This window comes from Neovison vison, chromosome 2 (genome assembly GCF_020171115.1).
Source record: "Neovison vison isolate M4711 chromosome 2, ASM_NN_V1, whole genome shotgun sequence".
Classification (NCBI taxonomy): domain Eukaryota; kingdom Metazoa; phylum Chordata; class Mammalia; order Carnivora; family Mustelidae; genus Neogale; species Neogale vison.
Genome location: NC_058092.1, coordinates 59,055,882 through 59,074,007, shown reverse-complemented (window position 1 = coordinate 59,074,007; position 18,126 = coordinate 59,055,882). Strand labels below are relative to the sequence as shown.

Sequence of the window (18,126 nt, the reverse complement as noted above, 5' to 3'; positions counted from 1 at the left end):
TCATTACTTCCAGTAATGATGGAAAGCTAATGAAGTCATGGGGATTTTTCTTCTGTTTTAATCTAGAAGATTAGGTATAATTTAATCTGCAGTCCATTTTATGTGGTGTGAGATGTTCACTTTCATACAGGCATCCAAGTTTTTTTTTTGGGGGGGGGGGTTTGTGGTAACATTCGTTGAAAAGACTATTACCTTTGTTCAAAATTAATTGAATTTATATGTGTGAACAGGTGTGTGTATAACCTGTTTTATCTCTCCGTCTCTACACACACACAGTCATATATATCTACCTGTATAAATACAAATATATAGGTATAGGTAGGTAGATAACAGTATTCTGTTTCATTGAACAGATATGTCTGTCTTCATGTTATCACACTGCCCTACAGATAACAATTATAAAATCTGATTAAAAATTTTATAACAACTAAAACTTGCTGGAAAGCATTTCAAAGGCATACAGAAATTGGAGGGGAGTTTAATTGCAAAACAACAACAACAAGCCCTGCAGCTAAAAGGGGTAAGAATTAAGTGTATTACTGGTCTTTAGGACTGAGGGTGATGCCCATCCCTCATGATTATGTCTGTGGGATATCAGTGGTGGAAAAATCAGTCTCACTGGCAAAAAAGTGCAAGAGATTGGACTTCTGCCCAAATATATGTTTGACAGCTAAACTATGCATAAGAGAGGATACCCCTGAAGCCTGGTGAAAAAGCAAGCAGAGGCCCATAGTGGAATCTAGTCTTAAACTAAAGACTATGTCCATGACTTTGATGCTTTTCTTAAATGGGTTTATTCCCCCCACCATATGCACCTTAGGTGGCAAAAAGTTGAAGCTTTACACGTTTGAAATAGCCAAGGCTGGCAGAGCAGCTGGAGATTAGAGGAGAATCCCTGTAAATCAAGAAAAAACACAGAGAGGGTGGTCCCCATCACTAACTGACCCACAGATTATGTAGTATAGGGTAGATCATTCCACAGAACAGCCATGAGAAACCACGGGAACAGAGCAGAGACTGAAGCAGCTGTATACCATAAGAGAGGAAATACTGGCAGTTTGAATCCAGGCAAATTGACCACCTGATGGATGACTGTACCATCTGTCCTCTCCACCCCGCACCCCAGCCCCAGACCAAATCAGTAATCCTCATAAGAAAGCAATAGAGTCTGCAGTCACTACAGTATATTAACTACAATGTGCAGTTTTCAACTAAAGACTACTAGGAATGTAAAAAAAACAGGAAGAAGGGTTTGAAGTAAATGCAGTCAATACAAAGGGACTCAGTGTTCCCAGATGTTTGATATAGCAAAAGACTTCAAGCATTTATTTTGTTAAAATGGCAATTATATTGGTTGATGTTTGAATGTTTCTTTTTATTTTTATTATTTTTTAAAGATGTTATTTATTTGACAGAGAGACATACAGCGGGAGAGGGAACACAAGCAGGGAGAGTGGGTGAGGGAGAAGTAGGCCTCCCACTGAGCAGGGAGCCTGATACAGGGCTCAATCCCAGGACACTGGGCTCATGACCTGAGCTGCAGGCAGCTGCTTGATGACTGAGCCACTCAGGCGCCCCTATTTGAGTGTTTAAATCTACTTTGGGTTCCTGAGATAAATCTCATTTGATCATGAAAATGGTACATATTTTTCAGTTTTTCATGAAAATTGTACATATGAAATTGGATTTTAAATAAGATTTTACCTCAATGGCAAATCACAAAAGCCACTGAAATTAGCACTCCTTTCTTCTGTTATTTCAGATTTTAAAAATCAAGTATTTTGTCCTAAACATAAACTCCATGAATGTAGACTTCTGTGTATTTCCTTTATATCCTTAACAATGAGCACAGTGCTTGACATGGAATAGGTGTTCAGTAAATATTTTTTGAATGAATGAATAAATGAGTGACTAAAGAAATATGCTGAAGGGGTGCCTGCATGGCTCTGTCGTTCAGTGTCTACCTTTGGCTCGGGTCATGATCCCAGTGTCCTGGGATTGAGCCCCATCTCTGGCTCCCTGCTCAGCAGGAACCCTGCTTCCCCCTCTCCCACTCCCCCTGCTTGTGCCCCCTCTCTCGCTGTCTCTCTCTCTGTGTCAAATAAATAAATAAAATCTTTTAAAAATAAAAACAATGCTGAAATTAGCTGGATCTATGGAGTTGGATCTATGGAGTAAGAATTGCAGATATTTTCCATCCATAATGAGGTAATCAAGGTCCTGTTCATTAATCTTGTTTTTGTAACCATGTCTATTTTAGAATTTCTTAATACAAGTTCAGGAGAAGTAGCAAAAATAAATTCATCAATACTAGCTAAGTATTGATATATGTTGTGAATTAAAAATAAGATATGGGGAAACAAATCTATAGATTAAAATAATTTCTAGATAGGGATTTAATTTAAAACTAGATAATGTGTGAACATAGACTTACATTTAAAAAATAAAAAACATATTTGAAAATGTGGTCTTTCAATGATCTGACCTAACTTTAATACTCCCCTGGTATATTGATCAAGTAGACATGACAGCTTGTGCACTCAAAGGAAAACAAAATGACCATAGTTGTGTATTAGTGAGTAGATCTCTAAGAAAGATATCAGAGGTTCCTTAAGTAAAGCACATAACTCTCATTTAGAAATTCTTTTTATGGTGCACAGGATGTTATTAGGTTGGTCACTAGAGGGTGCTAGTGTTTCAGATCAGCACAATTCAGACCGCTTAGACACCAAAAGGTGCCAACCAGAGTCTAACTGGCAGTATCTTATTCTGTGACTCCTCAGATTCCCTAAATCACTATAAGGTAAATAACTACAAAACAGACAACTTAGAGTAAGATGAAGCAAATTGCTGAAAGGAAAGTGTTATGCAAAAGATCTGAAATGCAACACATTTAGAGCTTTTGTATAGAGGTGAGTGAAGAGTCTAACATTAATTCTTCCATACTACGTGATGCTTGTTACTCTTATAAAGTCCAGTTAGCTTTTTTTAAAATTTATTTTTTATTTATTTTCAGCATAACAGTATTTATTATTTTTTCACTACACCCAGTGCTCCATGCAATCCGTGGCCTCTACAATACCCACCACCTGGTACCCCAACCTCCCACCGCCCCCTCCGGCTCCTTCAAAACCCTCAGATTGTTTTTCAGAGTCCATAGTCTCTCATGGTTCACCTCCCCTTCCAATTTCCCCCAACTCCCTTCTCCTCTCTAACTCCCCATGTCCTCCATGCTATTTGTTATGCTCCACAAATAAGTGAAACCATATGATAATTGACTCTCTCTGCTTGACTTATTTCACTCAGCATAATCTCTATGAGATGCTTGTTACTCTTATAAAGTCCAGTTAGCTGCAACATGCACTGCAAGGGGGAAAGTAAAATTCAAGTAAGTCAAATGTTCATAAAGATGAGAATAATTTTTTATTTAAGATTTTATTTATTATTTGACAGAGATCACAAATAGGCAGAGAAGCAGGCAGAGAGAGAGGGGGAAGCAGCCTCCCCGCTGAGCAGAGAGCCCGATACGGGGCTCGATCCCAGGACTCTGGGACCATGACCTGAGCCCAAGGCAGAGGCTTTAACCCACTGAGCCACCCAGGCACCCCTGAGAATAATTTTTGATGTAGCTGAAAAACATCAACTTTGCTTTTTTTTGCTGTTTAAATCATGAAAAAGTCTTAAGTCTTTAAATATATAATTATACTAGAGACTGCTGAAAAAATTTGATATGTACTTTCATCCATATGCTTAAGATAAAGTATATATCTAATAATAACATCAACTATGATCTCATTTTTAAAATGACATTTTAGGGAAAAATCTTTGACATTTATGGGTTTCAGATTATTTTGAATTAATAAAAGTTTGGGAAAGATTTAAAAAGTAAACCACTTTAGTATTCCTTCCTAGCTGTTGTTCTCATTAGAAACATGACATTTTAAAAGAGAAAACTCATGGGATGCCTGGATGGCTCAAATGGTTAAGCATCTGCCTTCAGCTCGAGTCATAATCCCAGAAGCCCTGGGATCAAGTCCCGAGCCTTATTCACCAGGCTCCTTGCTCAGCAGGGAAACTGCTTCTCCCTCAAACTGCCTCTCCCCCTACTTGTGTGCTCTCTCTCTCTGTCAACTAAATAAATAATCTTTTAAAAAAATTAAAAGAAAAAAATTTTAAATATCAAAACACAAAATAATACTATCATTTCATTAATGTGTGCTGTTAAAATGAAGTTTAAATTACATTTTTGTTTTTCTCCTTTAAAAAGTATATAAATCCGGGTGCCTGGGTGGCTTAGCTAGTTAAGCAGCTGCCTTCAGCTCTGGTCATGATCCCAGAGTCCTGGAATTGAGTCCAGCTTCTTGTTCAGCAAGGAGTCTGCTTCTGCTTCTCCCTCCGCTCCCCCGCACCTTGTATGTGCTTTCTCAAAAATAAATGAAATCTTTTAAAAAATCAAAAACTATATAAATCCCATAACGATAGTTTTCAAGCTCTCAAAACAGAATCAATACAACAGCACAGAAAGAACGAATGTGAGAACATACTCCATTCCCATCACCTACCATTCATTTACAGCCAAAAAAGATACCAAATAAGCTAGGAAAAGCAAAGGAGCTAACCGGGCTTGCTACAGAAGTCAGTCTGAAGTCTGACTTAATGGTATTCACACAGCTATATGATCAGGTTTAATTTCTTAAATATGAAGAAAACATCAACTTTATAAATATTTTTAAATCTTTTCATTTCCTGGACAATGGGCAGAGTCAGAAAAACTAGACCCTTCCAAAATGTGGGAACAATGTTACTATTGATTTTCCTCTGCTAAGAGTGGTTACGGTATCCACACAAAGGGCACTGTAAAGACAGAGGCTGGAGAATTGCTGGAAGACCTTGGGCATATCCCTTAACTTCATGGAGCCTGAGTACCTCATCGTCAAAGGGGAGTAATAATAGCAACAGGACCTTGGAAGATCTCTGAAAGAATCGGAGACTGTGAAAACACACTAAATATTGGTTTAACAAAAGATGTTACTAGACAATTATGCCCATTTTCACTCAATGTGAAGACCTTCCTAACATCTAACTACAGTTTCTATTCCTAACTGTATGAGAATGGGCAAGGACTGGAGAATGGTTGGAGGCTCTGGAAGAGCTTGCTTCTCTCCGCACCCAGTCGCTCCAGTTCCCATAGGCAGGCGGCAGTTGATTTCACGATCTCAGACAACCAAGTGGGTGCTACCTGCCTCTAGGCACTTGAGCCCTGTCTAATTTTTTTAACGGGGGGAGGGGAAGATTTTTAAGTGGAGAGCGGTGGTTGAGGTTTCATCTTTGGATTCCAGCGTCCGATTTTGTTTCCCTTTAGGAATCCCTTCTCTCAAGGCGCTATTAGTTTTGTATTTTCAGAGCGCCCTCTGGCAACAGAGCAGCTTGGTCGGCTCGCGATCCTTCTGGAGCCCCAGAGGACATAAAGGGAGAAAAGTTCACGTTCAGCTACGCAGAGTGTGGTCTGCCTGGATCGCTTCGGGACAGGTGATTTACACTTGCCAGCGTTACAAAAGAGCTTCAGGACGAGGATCGAGTCCCTACGTTAGAGTCGGTGGATGGGTGAGGAGGGGGGCGGGCGCTCAGGTCGGCCTTGCCAAGTTGCCCCGGGTCTGGAAGCGCAGGGAGACATTTTAGCCCGGGCCGCCCACGGGCGCTCCTCTGGCAAAGAAGAGGAGGAGGCGCCGCGCAGGGAAGAGAGGACTGGCTAGGCGTCCCGTCCGGCCAGGAGTGGGAGCGAGGAGTCCTCCTGGGAGTTTCCAGCCCAGGCGGCCAGGACAGCGGTCACGCAGCAGCCGAGAGACGCGCACAGTTGCTTCTCCATCCTCCTCCCAGCGCACTGATGCCCACACCCCCGGGCGCCCCGCCCTCCGCGGCCTTATAGAAGGGGCCCGCACCTCGCGCGCCTCGGAGCTACAGGCTTCCCGGAGCCGACGGCGCCGCGCCGCCGCCAGAGGAAAGAAGTGAGGCGGCGGCTACGCCCCGCATCATGGAGGGCAGCCCAGCCCTAGCCCCAGTCCGGGTGGACACCGACCTTCGCCGCCGCCCGCGCCCCGCCCGCCAGCTCCCGCTGCTGCTCTCCGGGCACCGTCTCCTCCTCACCTCGAAGCCAACATGAAGGAGACCCGGGGCGACGGGAGCGCCCCTTTCTGTACCCGCCTCAACCACTCTTACCCGGGCATGTGGTCGCCCGAGCTCTCCGCCGCGGCGCGGGGCAACCTCACGGGTTCCCGGGACCCCCGCGAGGACTGCGGCTCGGTGTCGGTAGCCTTCCCGATCACCATGTTGATCACCGGCTTCGTGGGCAACGCGCTGGCCATGCTGCTCGTGTCGCGGAGCTACCGGCGGCGGGAGAGCAAGCGCAAGAAGTCGTTCCTGCTGTGCATCGGCTGGCTGGCGCTCACAGACCTGGTCGGGCAACTGCTCACCAGCCCGGTGGTCATCGTCGTGTACCTGTCCAAGCAGCGCTGGGAGCATCTCGACCCGTCGGGGAGGCTCTGCACCTTCTTCGGTCTGACCATGACCGTCTTTGGGCTCTCCTCGCTCTTCATCGCCAGCGCCATGGCCGTCGAGCGGGCGCTGGCCATCCGGGCGCCGCACTGGTACGCGAGCCACATGAAGACGCGCGCCACCCGCGCGGTGCTGCTCGGCGTGTGGCTGGCGGTGCTCGCCTTCGCCCTGCTGCCGGTGCTGGGCGTAGGCCAGTACACCATCCAGTGGCCCGGGACGTGGTGCTTCATTAGCACCGGGGAAGGAGGCAACGGGACTAGCGCTTCGCACAACTGGGGCAACCTCTTCTTCGCCTCCACCTTTGCCTTCCTGGGGCTCTCGGCGCTGGCCGTCACCTTCGCCTGTAACCTGGCCACCATTAAGGCCCTGGTGTCCCGCTGCCGGGCCAAGGCCACGGCGTCGCAGTCCGGCGCCCAGTGGGGCCGGATCACCACCGAGACGGCCATCCAGCTCATGGGGATCATGTGCGTGCTGTCGGTCTGCTGGTCGCCGTTGCTGGTACGTAGTTCCAGCGAGTGCGGAGGTCGGGGCGGGCGCGCGTGGCGGCGGGCCAAGGAAGCCTCTGGATGTGGCAGCACCTGCATGGGTGTGTGTGCAACCACAGAGGACTGGAAGGCCTCTGTCCCCCTATCTTGATTGTGGCTTCGGAGTTGAGCTCCTCATTTATTTGCTGAGCACCTTTCAAGTGCCAGGCATCCTTCTAGGTTTTGTTTACGCACAACTGGAGACCACAGGGCTGCTTACATTCTAACCAGAGAAAGTAGGAGGATGCCCAGCTGTCATTTCAGTGCATGTGCACAGATACGAGTTTCTAACGGGTGCAGTGGGAGCAGAATGGCTGTGACAACTATAGCCTGGTGTTGTGCGTTTTCTCCTAATTTCAAATATCTTTTGCAAGCTGAGGCGATTTTCAGTCTCTGGACGTACCCTACCTGGGAGAGCAGGCAGGCACAGACGTCCTGCAGCTCCTGAGGCAGCAGTGTGCGCTTGCCCAGCAGAACCGGGCTAACCTTTCTTGCAGGCTCACTCTTGACTGGAAACAAGAGAGTGAAGATAGGTCTTGCTGCTGCTGCTGCAGCCTGCCTCAGCCCTTTGGAATGGTGCTTGTATCCTCTAGGAAGTGTTTGAACCCACATTCCGTTGGTGGGACCCTAAAGCCTGGGAACTCTGACCATCCTTTGCTTGCCCTTGTGCCAAACTGGCAGGGCTGCGGCAGGGCGAGTCCTGAGATAGGATCCTGGGGGTTTCTGCACTTCCTAGCTCCTCATAGAGGGTCACAGCCTGGGAGCAAGTGATGTTTACCCTTGCTCCTTGTGTCACACCCAGCTTTACCTGGTACTTTCCAGATTTTCCTCTGTGGTACTTTCAGCTAGAGATTTCTGTGGGTGAGTGTAGTTTAGAAATACCTGATGAATGGATATTTGTTTAGGTTCCAAGCAGCCTGGCTTACTAAGGAGGTATGGCAGAAAGAATGACCTGGTCAATGTGACAGAATTATAGCGGATTAAATATTGGACCTGGAAAGTTACTAGACAGTTGTGAAAAACTTCTGAAATCCATGGACACAGTTTTCAGAACCACTCTCAAATATACATAACATGAAATTTACCATTTTTAAGCGGGTGATTGAGTGGTATTAAATATATTGACATTGCTCTGTACCGCATTTAGTTTTAAATTCCTCACATTTAAAAACAAAACCTTAGTTCCTCTTTCCCTCTCTCTCCCTTGCATTTGACCAAGCAGATATGCCAGAATACCTGTGTTTAACTGGTACAGAATATTTAGAGTACAAGTCTTGGCTCCAAATCAGTGACACGTGGTGACAAGGAGAGCTATGTTGGGACCTAGCTGCTCACAAGTCACTGTGTGGTCACAGTTCTGCGTTCCAGGAGCTGGAACTCAGGCTGATGTCATCACCGTGGCTTATCAAGACCAGCACCAATTTTAGGCATATTTACTTCTATGGTTGGGGTACGTTGGCGCCCAAACAGAAGGGAGAAAGAGTTCTAAAAAACAAACACTGTATGAATGTGGTAATTAACATAACTTTAAAGACGGAGTATCTGAGTTTTTCACAGCTGTCATTTGAGACTGAGTTTGCTCTTATCACACACTTTATATCTTAAAAGAAATGCAATCACACAAATAAATCACACAAATAAAATGCTTATCTATACAGCTAAGCTGACAAAGAGAAACTATGTAGTGTGTTTTTATTTCATAATTTTGATTCTAATGTCACAAGCATGATAACTCTAAGAATTTAGATCAATTTTGAAAGTTGTAAGCTAGAGTAGTAAAACTCACTCTCTTCAGAAAAACATATTTGGAACGACTCCTATTTAATTTCCGCATTCAAAAGATATTAACTGGCTTACAACTTTGTATCAGAGACTCTGTTGATTCATTTCTTATAAATACATTGAACTTAAAATGAAATAAATTTAACATGTAATCATATCAAAGAGGAGAAATTCATGGTTTCCAAAGTAGGTATTTTTTAAACCAAAGGAGATGGTTCTGTCTTCTGTTTTGTGCACCATTGAAATTAAACCTTCCAATATCGTCAGAACATCTGCAGTAAAAAGTTATTGCAAAGAGAAGAAACTGGAAAAATTGCTTTCTTAGTAGGTTAGGGAATTGTAGGAATAAAAACACGAACTTAGTGAATTAAATTTTTAATGTGTGTTAATGTTGAAGTGAAAGATCTTTTTTTACATCTATTTTATAACTGTAGAAAAATATAGATTCCTTATTAGTTTTTGTTGAGTTGTGTGCAGGATACTAATCTATTTAGTCACGCTTAACTTAAATGGGTCCTGAGTGTATCTTATTTTGAAGACTATCACAACTATAGTAATATTCAATGTTACTGCTGGAAAACTTAGCAAAGAATAGATATCGTTATAAAAAAAATCCAACCTGCAGTAAGTTTCTGCCACAAAAATACTTAGAGGTTTATCTATGGTGGAAACAAAACTTTTTTACTTTTCTTTTTTCCAGAAACTTCACAAAATGTGACATGTGAAATTGAGAATACAGTGGGAAATGATGTCATTGTGATAAATGATCTACAATTTGTGGTCACTTTATGTTTCTATGTGGCATCAAATCCTATTGGAATCAACTAGTTGACTCAGCAATGCAATTTATTTGACTTTTTATTATTATTTTATTTTTTATGAATCAAATTCACCAAATAGTCCAGGTATTAGACATGATAGCCAAGTTTCCAGAAACAGGAATCACCTCAGGGTGTTATTCACCAAAAGTCATGAGTACATCTTGTGTTTGTGTAAACCTGACCCTTCCCAAACAGGTGGAATATGGCTAACATGGTCACTCTCTTAAAAATAGTAAATATAGGGCGCCTGGGTGGCTCAGTGGGTTAAGCCGCTGCCTTCGGCTCAGGTCATGATCTCAGGGTCCTGGGATCGAGTCCCGAATCGGGCTCTCTGCTCAGCAGGGAGCCTGCTTCCCTCTCTCTCTCTCTCTCTGCCTGCCTCTCCGTCTGCTTGTGATTTCTCTCTGTCAAGTAAATAAATAAAATCTTTAAAAAAAAATTAAAAATAGTAAATATATGGAGCACCTGCGTGGCTCAGTCTGCTTAGGGTCTACCTTCAGGTCAGGTGATGATACTGGGGTCCAGGAATCAGGCCCATGTAGGGCTCTCTGCTCAGTGGGGAGCCTGCTTCTCCCTCTCCTTCTGCCCCTCCCCCTGCTCCTTCTCTCTCTCTCTCTCACTCTCTCCCTCAAATAAATATACATAAATCTTTAAAAAAATAGTAAATATAAAACTAACATTGTGAAAAAGGAGGGCAGAGGACCAATGTTTCTCAACTACAACTTTGGAACTGGATAAAAGCAGCCATAGAAATTTCTGCCTTTAATCTTGAGCTTCCAAATTCTGCTCAGTATCCATAAATGTAAATAGGGATGCTTCAATTCAAGAAAATATTTCACAATGTGGATGTGACTTCTTTAAATTTAAGGAATAACTGATATATTTTGACAAATGAAACTTGCCTTAAATATACCACGTGTTATTATTATTATACAGGGTAGATTATTTACTGAGGTAACACTGTTTATAGTACAGAAAAGTATTATGGAATTGCTAATTTTCTCTGCCTGTAAATTTCTGCCTTATTTAGGATGTTGCTTCAGAGAAAATGATTACACATGTGAACTGGCCATTATGGGGGGAAAAATCTCTATTATTTTTTTAAATTTTTATCTATTTGACAGACAGAGATCACAAGTAGGCAGAGAGGCAGCCAGAGAGAGAGGAAGAAGCAGGCTCCCTGCTGAGCAGAGAGCCTGATGTGGGGCTCGATCCCTGAACCCTGGAATCATGACCTGAGCCGAAGGCAGAGGCTTTAACCTACTGAGCCACCCAGGTGCCCCAGCTCTAATTTGTTTTTATAAGAATTGAGTTTATTCAGAATTCTTTACTTTTTTGTTTATTGCAGTACATTTTAAGCACTGTGGAGAGGATATTAGGTAGAATTACTGAAAACTGGTGGAAGAGCTATAATCTGTTCAGAGAAGCAGAATCCCCACATTTATGAGTGAAACAATTAGAGGACAACGCAAGATTTGATGTAATTAGTGCCTTTGGTTCTGGGAGGAATGTCCGTCTGACTTTAGCAGTGTAGACTTCAGGGAAGAAGCGGGATGGCAGTGCTTGACCTTGCAGCTAAGAGTTCCCCACGTGAGGGTTCCCCACAAACCAGAACAGAATGTGTCCACTAGAACCATGGGGAAAATGCTTTGAAAAGGTTTATGGGATCAGACTGAGGTTGTTAAGATGAACATGGGATGAGGACAGCTTTCTTTTGCCAGTAAACCATAGAACTTCTATTTTGAGTTTCTGAACAGGGGAGAAGGTTTGCAAAGATTGATATGACTGTGGTGTGTAGATAGATTTGGACTGGAAAATGGAAAAGAGAGAATAGTTATGAGTTGCTTTTACAAGTCAGTTAGGGCTTTAGGGTAGAGACAGTGGGAAGAGATGAATCAGAGAAGGAAAAGGAATAGAGAACTGAAGTTGTCAGAATGGTCGGTTTCTGTGATTGATTGAAAGACGTTTCTTGTGCATCTGTCATCTTCACTGTAGTTAATATTTTCACATCCATTATACCATTTAACTGCATCCTGTAAGATTGCCAATATTTTCTACTATTTTCTCATTCAAAAAATGCAAGTATAAAGAATATTAGAACTAGCTATCATTAACTTTCAGCTTTTTTTGTTGTTGATTTTTTTTTGTTTTTGACAGGAATTCTAACTGTAATAGTGGGCCCTGGGCAACTTATATGTCTTTTTATCTGTAAAGTTTGGAGGTCAGACCATTAGACATGTAAGATATTTTCCCCATTTATGTTATTCTCGTGTTCTCTTACTGGGAAGAATGATAGTTCAATACACAGGAATGGGAAACCTAGAAAGGAGACTGGATGGCCAATTATTTTTTTTTGTAAGAACAGGCTCCTGAGTCACTAGGGTTTTGGACAGAGTACATATGGTGAAGGTGGATTATCTAAATGATATATCTAGAAACCAATATAACTTGAAGATTAATTATATAAATCATGGCTTAAAGAACACAGATTTTTTTTTTTATTTTGAGTATAACAGAGAGAGCCAAGAATTAAACAGTTCTTAAGCCATTCTATTTGAAGAAATTCAGATGGTGTAGAGTTGTAACATAATTGTGACTCATTGGCTTTTCTCTTTTGAAAAAGGTGTAAAGGTCAAGAAATCAATTAAGAAAGTTTCCATGGGTTCAGTTTTCTGGGAATAACCTTCAGGAATATGTGCTGAACACATTTGTAACAGACGATGATTCCTCTGGGGGTGATGAATCCTCCCGGATTGGTAGTGAAGGATTCTGCGTCATGTTTCAGCTTCTAGTTCTGGCCTTGCATTGCAGGGAGGTTGGGTGGGAAGTCCTCCCTTAAACTCCTTACATTTGTGTATTTTTTTCTGAAGATTTTATTATTTATTTGAGTGACAGAGAGAGAGAGAGAGAGCGAGCTGGGAAGGGTCAGAGGGAAAGAATCTCAAGCAAACTCCATGCTGAGCATGGACACCAACTTGGGACTCCATCTCAGGAACCTGAGATCATGAAGGGAGGAAACCAAGTCAGTTGCTTAACTGAATGAGCCACCTAGGTGCCCCACATTTGTGTAATATTTTTTCTAATACAACAGTGTTCCACATTTATTTCACTCATGCCTAAAGTCTCAAAGGTCTACAACTGTAACATGTCAAATTTTGACTCTCCCATTTTCCTCAATTCCTTACATAGAGATAAGTAGGAAGTTTGTATTTCAACTCCCTCCATACTTCTAGAGGATTATTAGATGGCCTCTTTTTGACTAGAAAATTCTAACTTCCATAGATTAAGGAAGATAACCAAAGGAGCCTGATTTTTCTTGGGGTTCCCCTTCTACCTCAACCCCTAAGTGTATGTCAATATTTTATAGTCATTTGTATGCAGAAATGACAGTTGGATGAGTGACTTATTTAGCAAGGGGAGCACCACACACACATACAGAAGTAGAATTATGGAGTGCAAGAAATTCCCTGTGCTCCTTACTCAGAACTCTCGTCTCTCCATTTTTTCACTGGCCACTTCACTCTGCAGTCAACTGATAGCAGCTGAGTAGTCAGCCTTCCTGGATTGTCTAAGGTCTCAAGTTAGAAGTCAATTTATTGGAAAAGACTTTCTTCACCCTCACCTGACCAAACGGGTGCTCTGGCCATTTGGTTCCATACCACCTACCTTGCATTTCCCAGTCATAGTCTGAGTCACACTTCCCTGGACGTATTGGTTAATTGGCGTCCTGAGGCTGGGTACAGTATCTGTCTTGTGTCTTGCTCTTTTCCCTGGAACAGTCATAATTGCATTCCATACAAGGTATGCCCAGTATATAGTTATTGTTTGAATATCTAAGCACCTAAATCAGAAGACACTATCTGGTCCCAGTTACCTAAGCAATTAACTGTGTGACTTTAGACAATTTACTTGTTATCTTTGTCAACTATTTGCTTTTCTTTGGCAAAGTAGGAATAAAAGCACCCACCCACCAATTTCACAGGATTGTAATGAAAACCAACATAAATCTTTGTGAATTAATTGGGAATATCCCTTTAGCTGATCTCCTGCTAGCTGAAGTAGTCTCAGCCTGCTACTTCTCCGCCATCTTGACTCCTCCCTCCCGGGAATATCCCTTTAATATTATGAATACTACTGTGATGTTTTACTGGATAATAAGGTTGATTTCTTGTGTCCAGATAAACCTTTCCCCCAAGAAACTGAAGAAAAGAGACAAGTGATGTTTCACAGCTTGATTAGTTGTAGTTCACTGGGGGAGAAAATGTGCGGTGCAGAAATGGAACTTTTCAGAAAAAAATAAAATAAGAAAAATGGTCAACTCAGGTGCATAAATTTTTACAAGGTAATATAACTCATCCCTCCCCCTCTCCCCCTGCCACCATCTCTCCTCTGCGTTTTGTCAGCTCTGGAATCCTTTCCCCTTCATGGCTGCCTGTTAAATAACTCTCTAAATCTAAAACATGCTGTGTCTCATCTCCCTTTTCCCTAAACCTGGAGGTATAACCACTGCCTCACCCTCTGAAGACCTCTGCTACAGGTCTAGAATGTGCCCCTGTTTTTCCAGTCAGACACATTTTTGTATACCCCTACTTGTTCTCACACAAATGTTTAAGTCAAATTAATTGTGCATCTCATTATTGTTGTTAGTCATTATCCTGCAGACTTAAGAGTATGTTTGGTGACTCAGTTCTGATCTCTTCAGAAATGATCACTAATATCAACGCTAAACAGAATTTCCACCACTGACTCAAAGCCCAAGATTGTTTACACAATCCTTAAATGAGGCCAAGCGTGAGAATCACGGAGTTGTAAATTGTGTCACAATTTGACCAGGTCCTGACAAGGTATTAATGTTATTTGTAGTCTATAAATAGCACAGAGTATGATTTTCCCATCCAGTGGCCCTCCTAGACGGTCTCCTTGGCAACATTCATAAGAAAGACATTTCACTGAGTGATTTTGGCACTTATTAAAAATGTATATTATTAGTTTACCAGTACCAATTTTTAAGATAGGCATTTGAAGAACCATAAATCTAAAGATGAATGATAGTGGCAGAGATAGAAGAGGAGGCTTGATTTTTCACACCTTAACTCTGTTAGAAAGAAGAAAATTAGCCACTTTAGGTAAAAGTTATGTAATAGAAGTACAAATAGCAGTACTATTTTTTAAAATCTTGAAAATACAAATCAGAAGGTCAAGTTAGAGCTGGAAGCCTACTTACTATTTAAAAATTTTGTTAAAGATTTTATTTATTTATTTAACAGAGAGAGAGAGTGAGTGAGAGTACAAGCAGAGGAAGTGACACAGGGTAAGGGAGAAGCAGGTTCCGTGCAGGGCTCCAAGCCAGAAGCCTGGGATCAAGGCCTGAGCCAAAGGCAGACGCTAAACTGACTGAGCTACCCAGGCATCCCAAGACTCCTTCTTTTAAGCAATTATTGACCCTCCAAAAAATCAAGTGTAATTTAAAAGATCTACTTTTTACTAATCTTTTGATATTTCTGAAAAATATTTGATTCCTGAAAGTAGATTTGATCTTTTTCCCCCTACTTTCCAAACTTTGTGAGTGTTATTTTCTGTGGTTGAGAATATGCTTCTATTGGTGTGACTCAGGGAAATTTGGGAAAAGAAATAGGTTGTTAGTGTGGAAAATGCTGAAAGAGAGATTATAAAACACAAGAAACATGTAGGGGAATTCACCTGACAGTAGGGAGGAGGTTTCACTGTGGTCTCCATGTAGGAAATTTCCCGGATAATGTCCTACTACCCGCCACCTTGCGTGGGTCTGGTGGAGCGCACACCTGCATGCCTGTGCCTCAACAGTCCTAAGGCACGAGTGGCAGTTAGTGAGGAAATGTCCCCCTGACTCGTGAGCTCTCCTCTCTGCTTCATCAGAACAGAAGAAGGTGACTAGAGAAGTAAGTGAGGGAATAAGGCACCGGAAAGCAGAAGACCGGGATTCTGGTCTAGGCTTTACCACCACATGATGGAAGTCTGTTTATCTTCCTGGTTTTCCCTTCCTCATCAGTAAAATAAAAAACCATTATCAATTCTAACCTTCCTTTCAGCTCTGACTTCCTGTGGCTTGAAATAGATAAAACTGTCCCTTGTGGACATACTGTATTAGACACGTGAGGGGAAACACCCAAAGACTTCCTCAGCAGAGGAGGAGATGTGTGTGCAGGAGGACCAAGTGTATCACACATTGTTTTATACGATCATTCTATAAATATTTTTTGAGGGCTTGCTGTGTGCCTGCCATTCTGCTCGTCCCGGTTGTACTGGAGTGACCAGGGCTGACTCGTGGGACTGTCCGTGTTGAGCAGTTACGTAACTCTAGGGGGCACTGTCCACATTGTATTCCAGGTGAATGACACTTTCGTGAAGCGGGGTGCAATCTGTGCTCTACAATTTTCTTTCATGAAGCTTTCAACCTCCCGAGGTAGCAGACAATGAAGAAAAGTCATTCCAGTCAATAAATGTTACAGTCTGATGGGTCATTACCGTGGTTGCTGTCACTGCCACATGGTGCTGCTGCCGCAGATGGGCCTTTTCTGGGCAGAAGGGCAGTGCTTCTGGTCTGCTGCTCTTCTGAGGCCCTGCTGGAGCACGTCGCTACCCAGGCTGTAGTAGGTCTGTGCTTGGGTGCCATTGTCAGAGAACAAATTAATCCACACCCATAAATACAGGTGTAAAGCTCAGCAGTAATTACCCAGAGGATAACCACTGTGCTACAGTTTATGGGTCCAGAGGGCAGGTGGCCTCAGGACACATACAATGTGGAACCAGCCTTTTTGCGTCCTTCGTCTCCGGATTGTACTCAGACCATCTCCTGACAAGTTTGCTTTTCCCTTCTGATGAATTTCCTTGTAAAACTTTCCATGTCTTCTCCCTCCAACGAATGTAGCCAAAGTCACTTTACTTGAAGTTTCTGAGCTTCACATCTTGGGAGAAGAGGTTAGTCTGTCAACCCTCCCCCCACCTTTTTCTTTCCAGAAAGCATGACGGTTTACCTCTTCCTAAGTGATCAGTTGCATGGGTGGTTCAGTGGTAGAATTCTCGCCTGCCTAAGTGATCAGTGGAGTGTACCAGGAGTGTTATGTGGGTTTTCTTGTTATACCAATTTCCAGTATGTGATCTACTCATTCTACATTTACCAGAGCAATTACTTCTTATTCTATGAGGTTTGCTCCAATGTGACTTGCTCTGTCCACCTGAATAGAGAAATAAGGTAGCTTCTACATTCCTTATGTATATCACTAAAACAATAAGCATGTTATGAAGGCAAGAAAAAGGTACTTTAAGAGAGTGTCAAAGAGGACTCCATCCCTTGCTGGGGTGTGGGGTGGTTAAGGAAGTCTGCTGAAAAAAATGTCACTTATGATGAATCGTGAAGGATTATACTTTGAGGACAAAAGAGCAGTGTGAGGAGTCACCAGGGTGGAAAGAAGCGGAAACGTTAGAGGAATGGACAGAAGGCCAGTGGATATATTGGAGCGAGTAAGAGGAACAGACCCTTCAAGGTGAGGCCAGGGAGGTGGGCAGGGCCAACCAAGCAGAGCCCTGTGGGTTTTATTTGGGTGTTTATATTCTCATCTTAAATATGATGGAAAGCAACTAACATGTTTGAGTGAGGGATTGATCATTGATCTGTTTTATGTATCCAGAAGTATCACTCTGTTGTTGCGTTTTGAATTAGAGAGGCAGGGTGTCAAAGCCCACAAGTACCAAGGTCAGATGGAGATGTAGAGTCATTAGTAAAGAAAATTTCTTTCCCTTAAGTGTTGCTTGAAAAGAAGGGAGGGGCATAGTTTGGCACACAATTGGTGGGGTGGAGGAGGAGTCTGTGCAGATGCACAAAGGAAAAAATTGAACCAGGTGTGCTAGGAATGGTAAGAAAATCTGTTCTTGTTGTCATATGTTTGAGCATGTTGAGAAATGTTATGAGTCAAACAGGGATTGAAGGATGAGGGAGAGAGGAGAGTATTGGTAGATTGCCTTGAAGATTAGAAATAGGAATTCGATATTTTATCTTCGGCAAGTTATATTGTTTTTCTACACTCCTGTTCTGTATTTATAAAATAAGAGAGTTCACATTATAAAATCTCTTGGCTTATGAAGGTCATTTAGGAAAACAACTCATCTAATGTTTGATATCTTTCTAAAATATTCTTGGTGAGATTGTTTAAGCTTTGAACACTTTTACCTCTAGGAAATTTGTTGCTTTTCATGGAGTGCAAAGAATTCTCTTAGAGCCAAGTACTATGCTGGGCTCTATCTTATGAACAGTTGTTTGTTTTAATTTCTCACAGTTACCCCAAGAGGTAGACATTACTGGCTCCATTTACAGACAATGAAGAAATGAAAACTGAAAGAGATTGGGAGATATTCATTTAAGATAATAGAGCTAGTAAGTGGCCAACCTGGGAATCAAAGGACAAGCTCTT

The 18,126-nt window shown here is 42.4% G+C and overlaps 1 protein-coding gene across 4 annotated transcripts in view; it reads left to right on the top strand.

Annotated features, from left to right (window-relative positions):
* The first annotated feature begins 6,156 nt into the window (after positions 1-6,156).
* Positions 6,157-18,126, top strand: part of PTGER3 (prostaglandin E receptor 3) — a 196,754-nt gene continuing 184,784 nt past the window's right edge. For all 4 annotated transcript variants that reach the window (XM_044238467.1, XM_044238465.1, XM_044238466.1 and 1 more), the window contains exon 1: positions 6,157-7,050. In XM_044238467.1, the coding sequence (XP_044094402.1) occupies positions 6,157-7,050 (894 nt within the window). The remainder of the gene's footprint in view (positions 7,051-18,126) is intronic.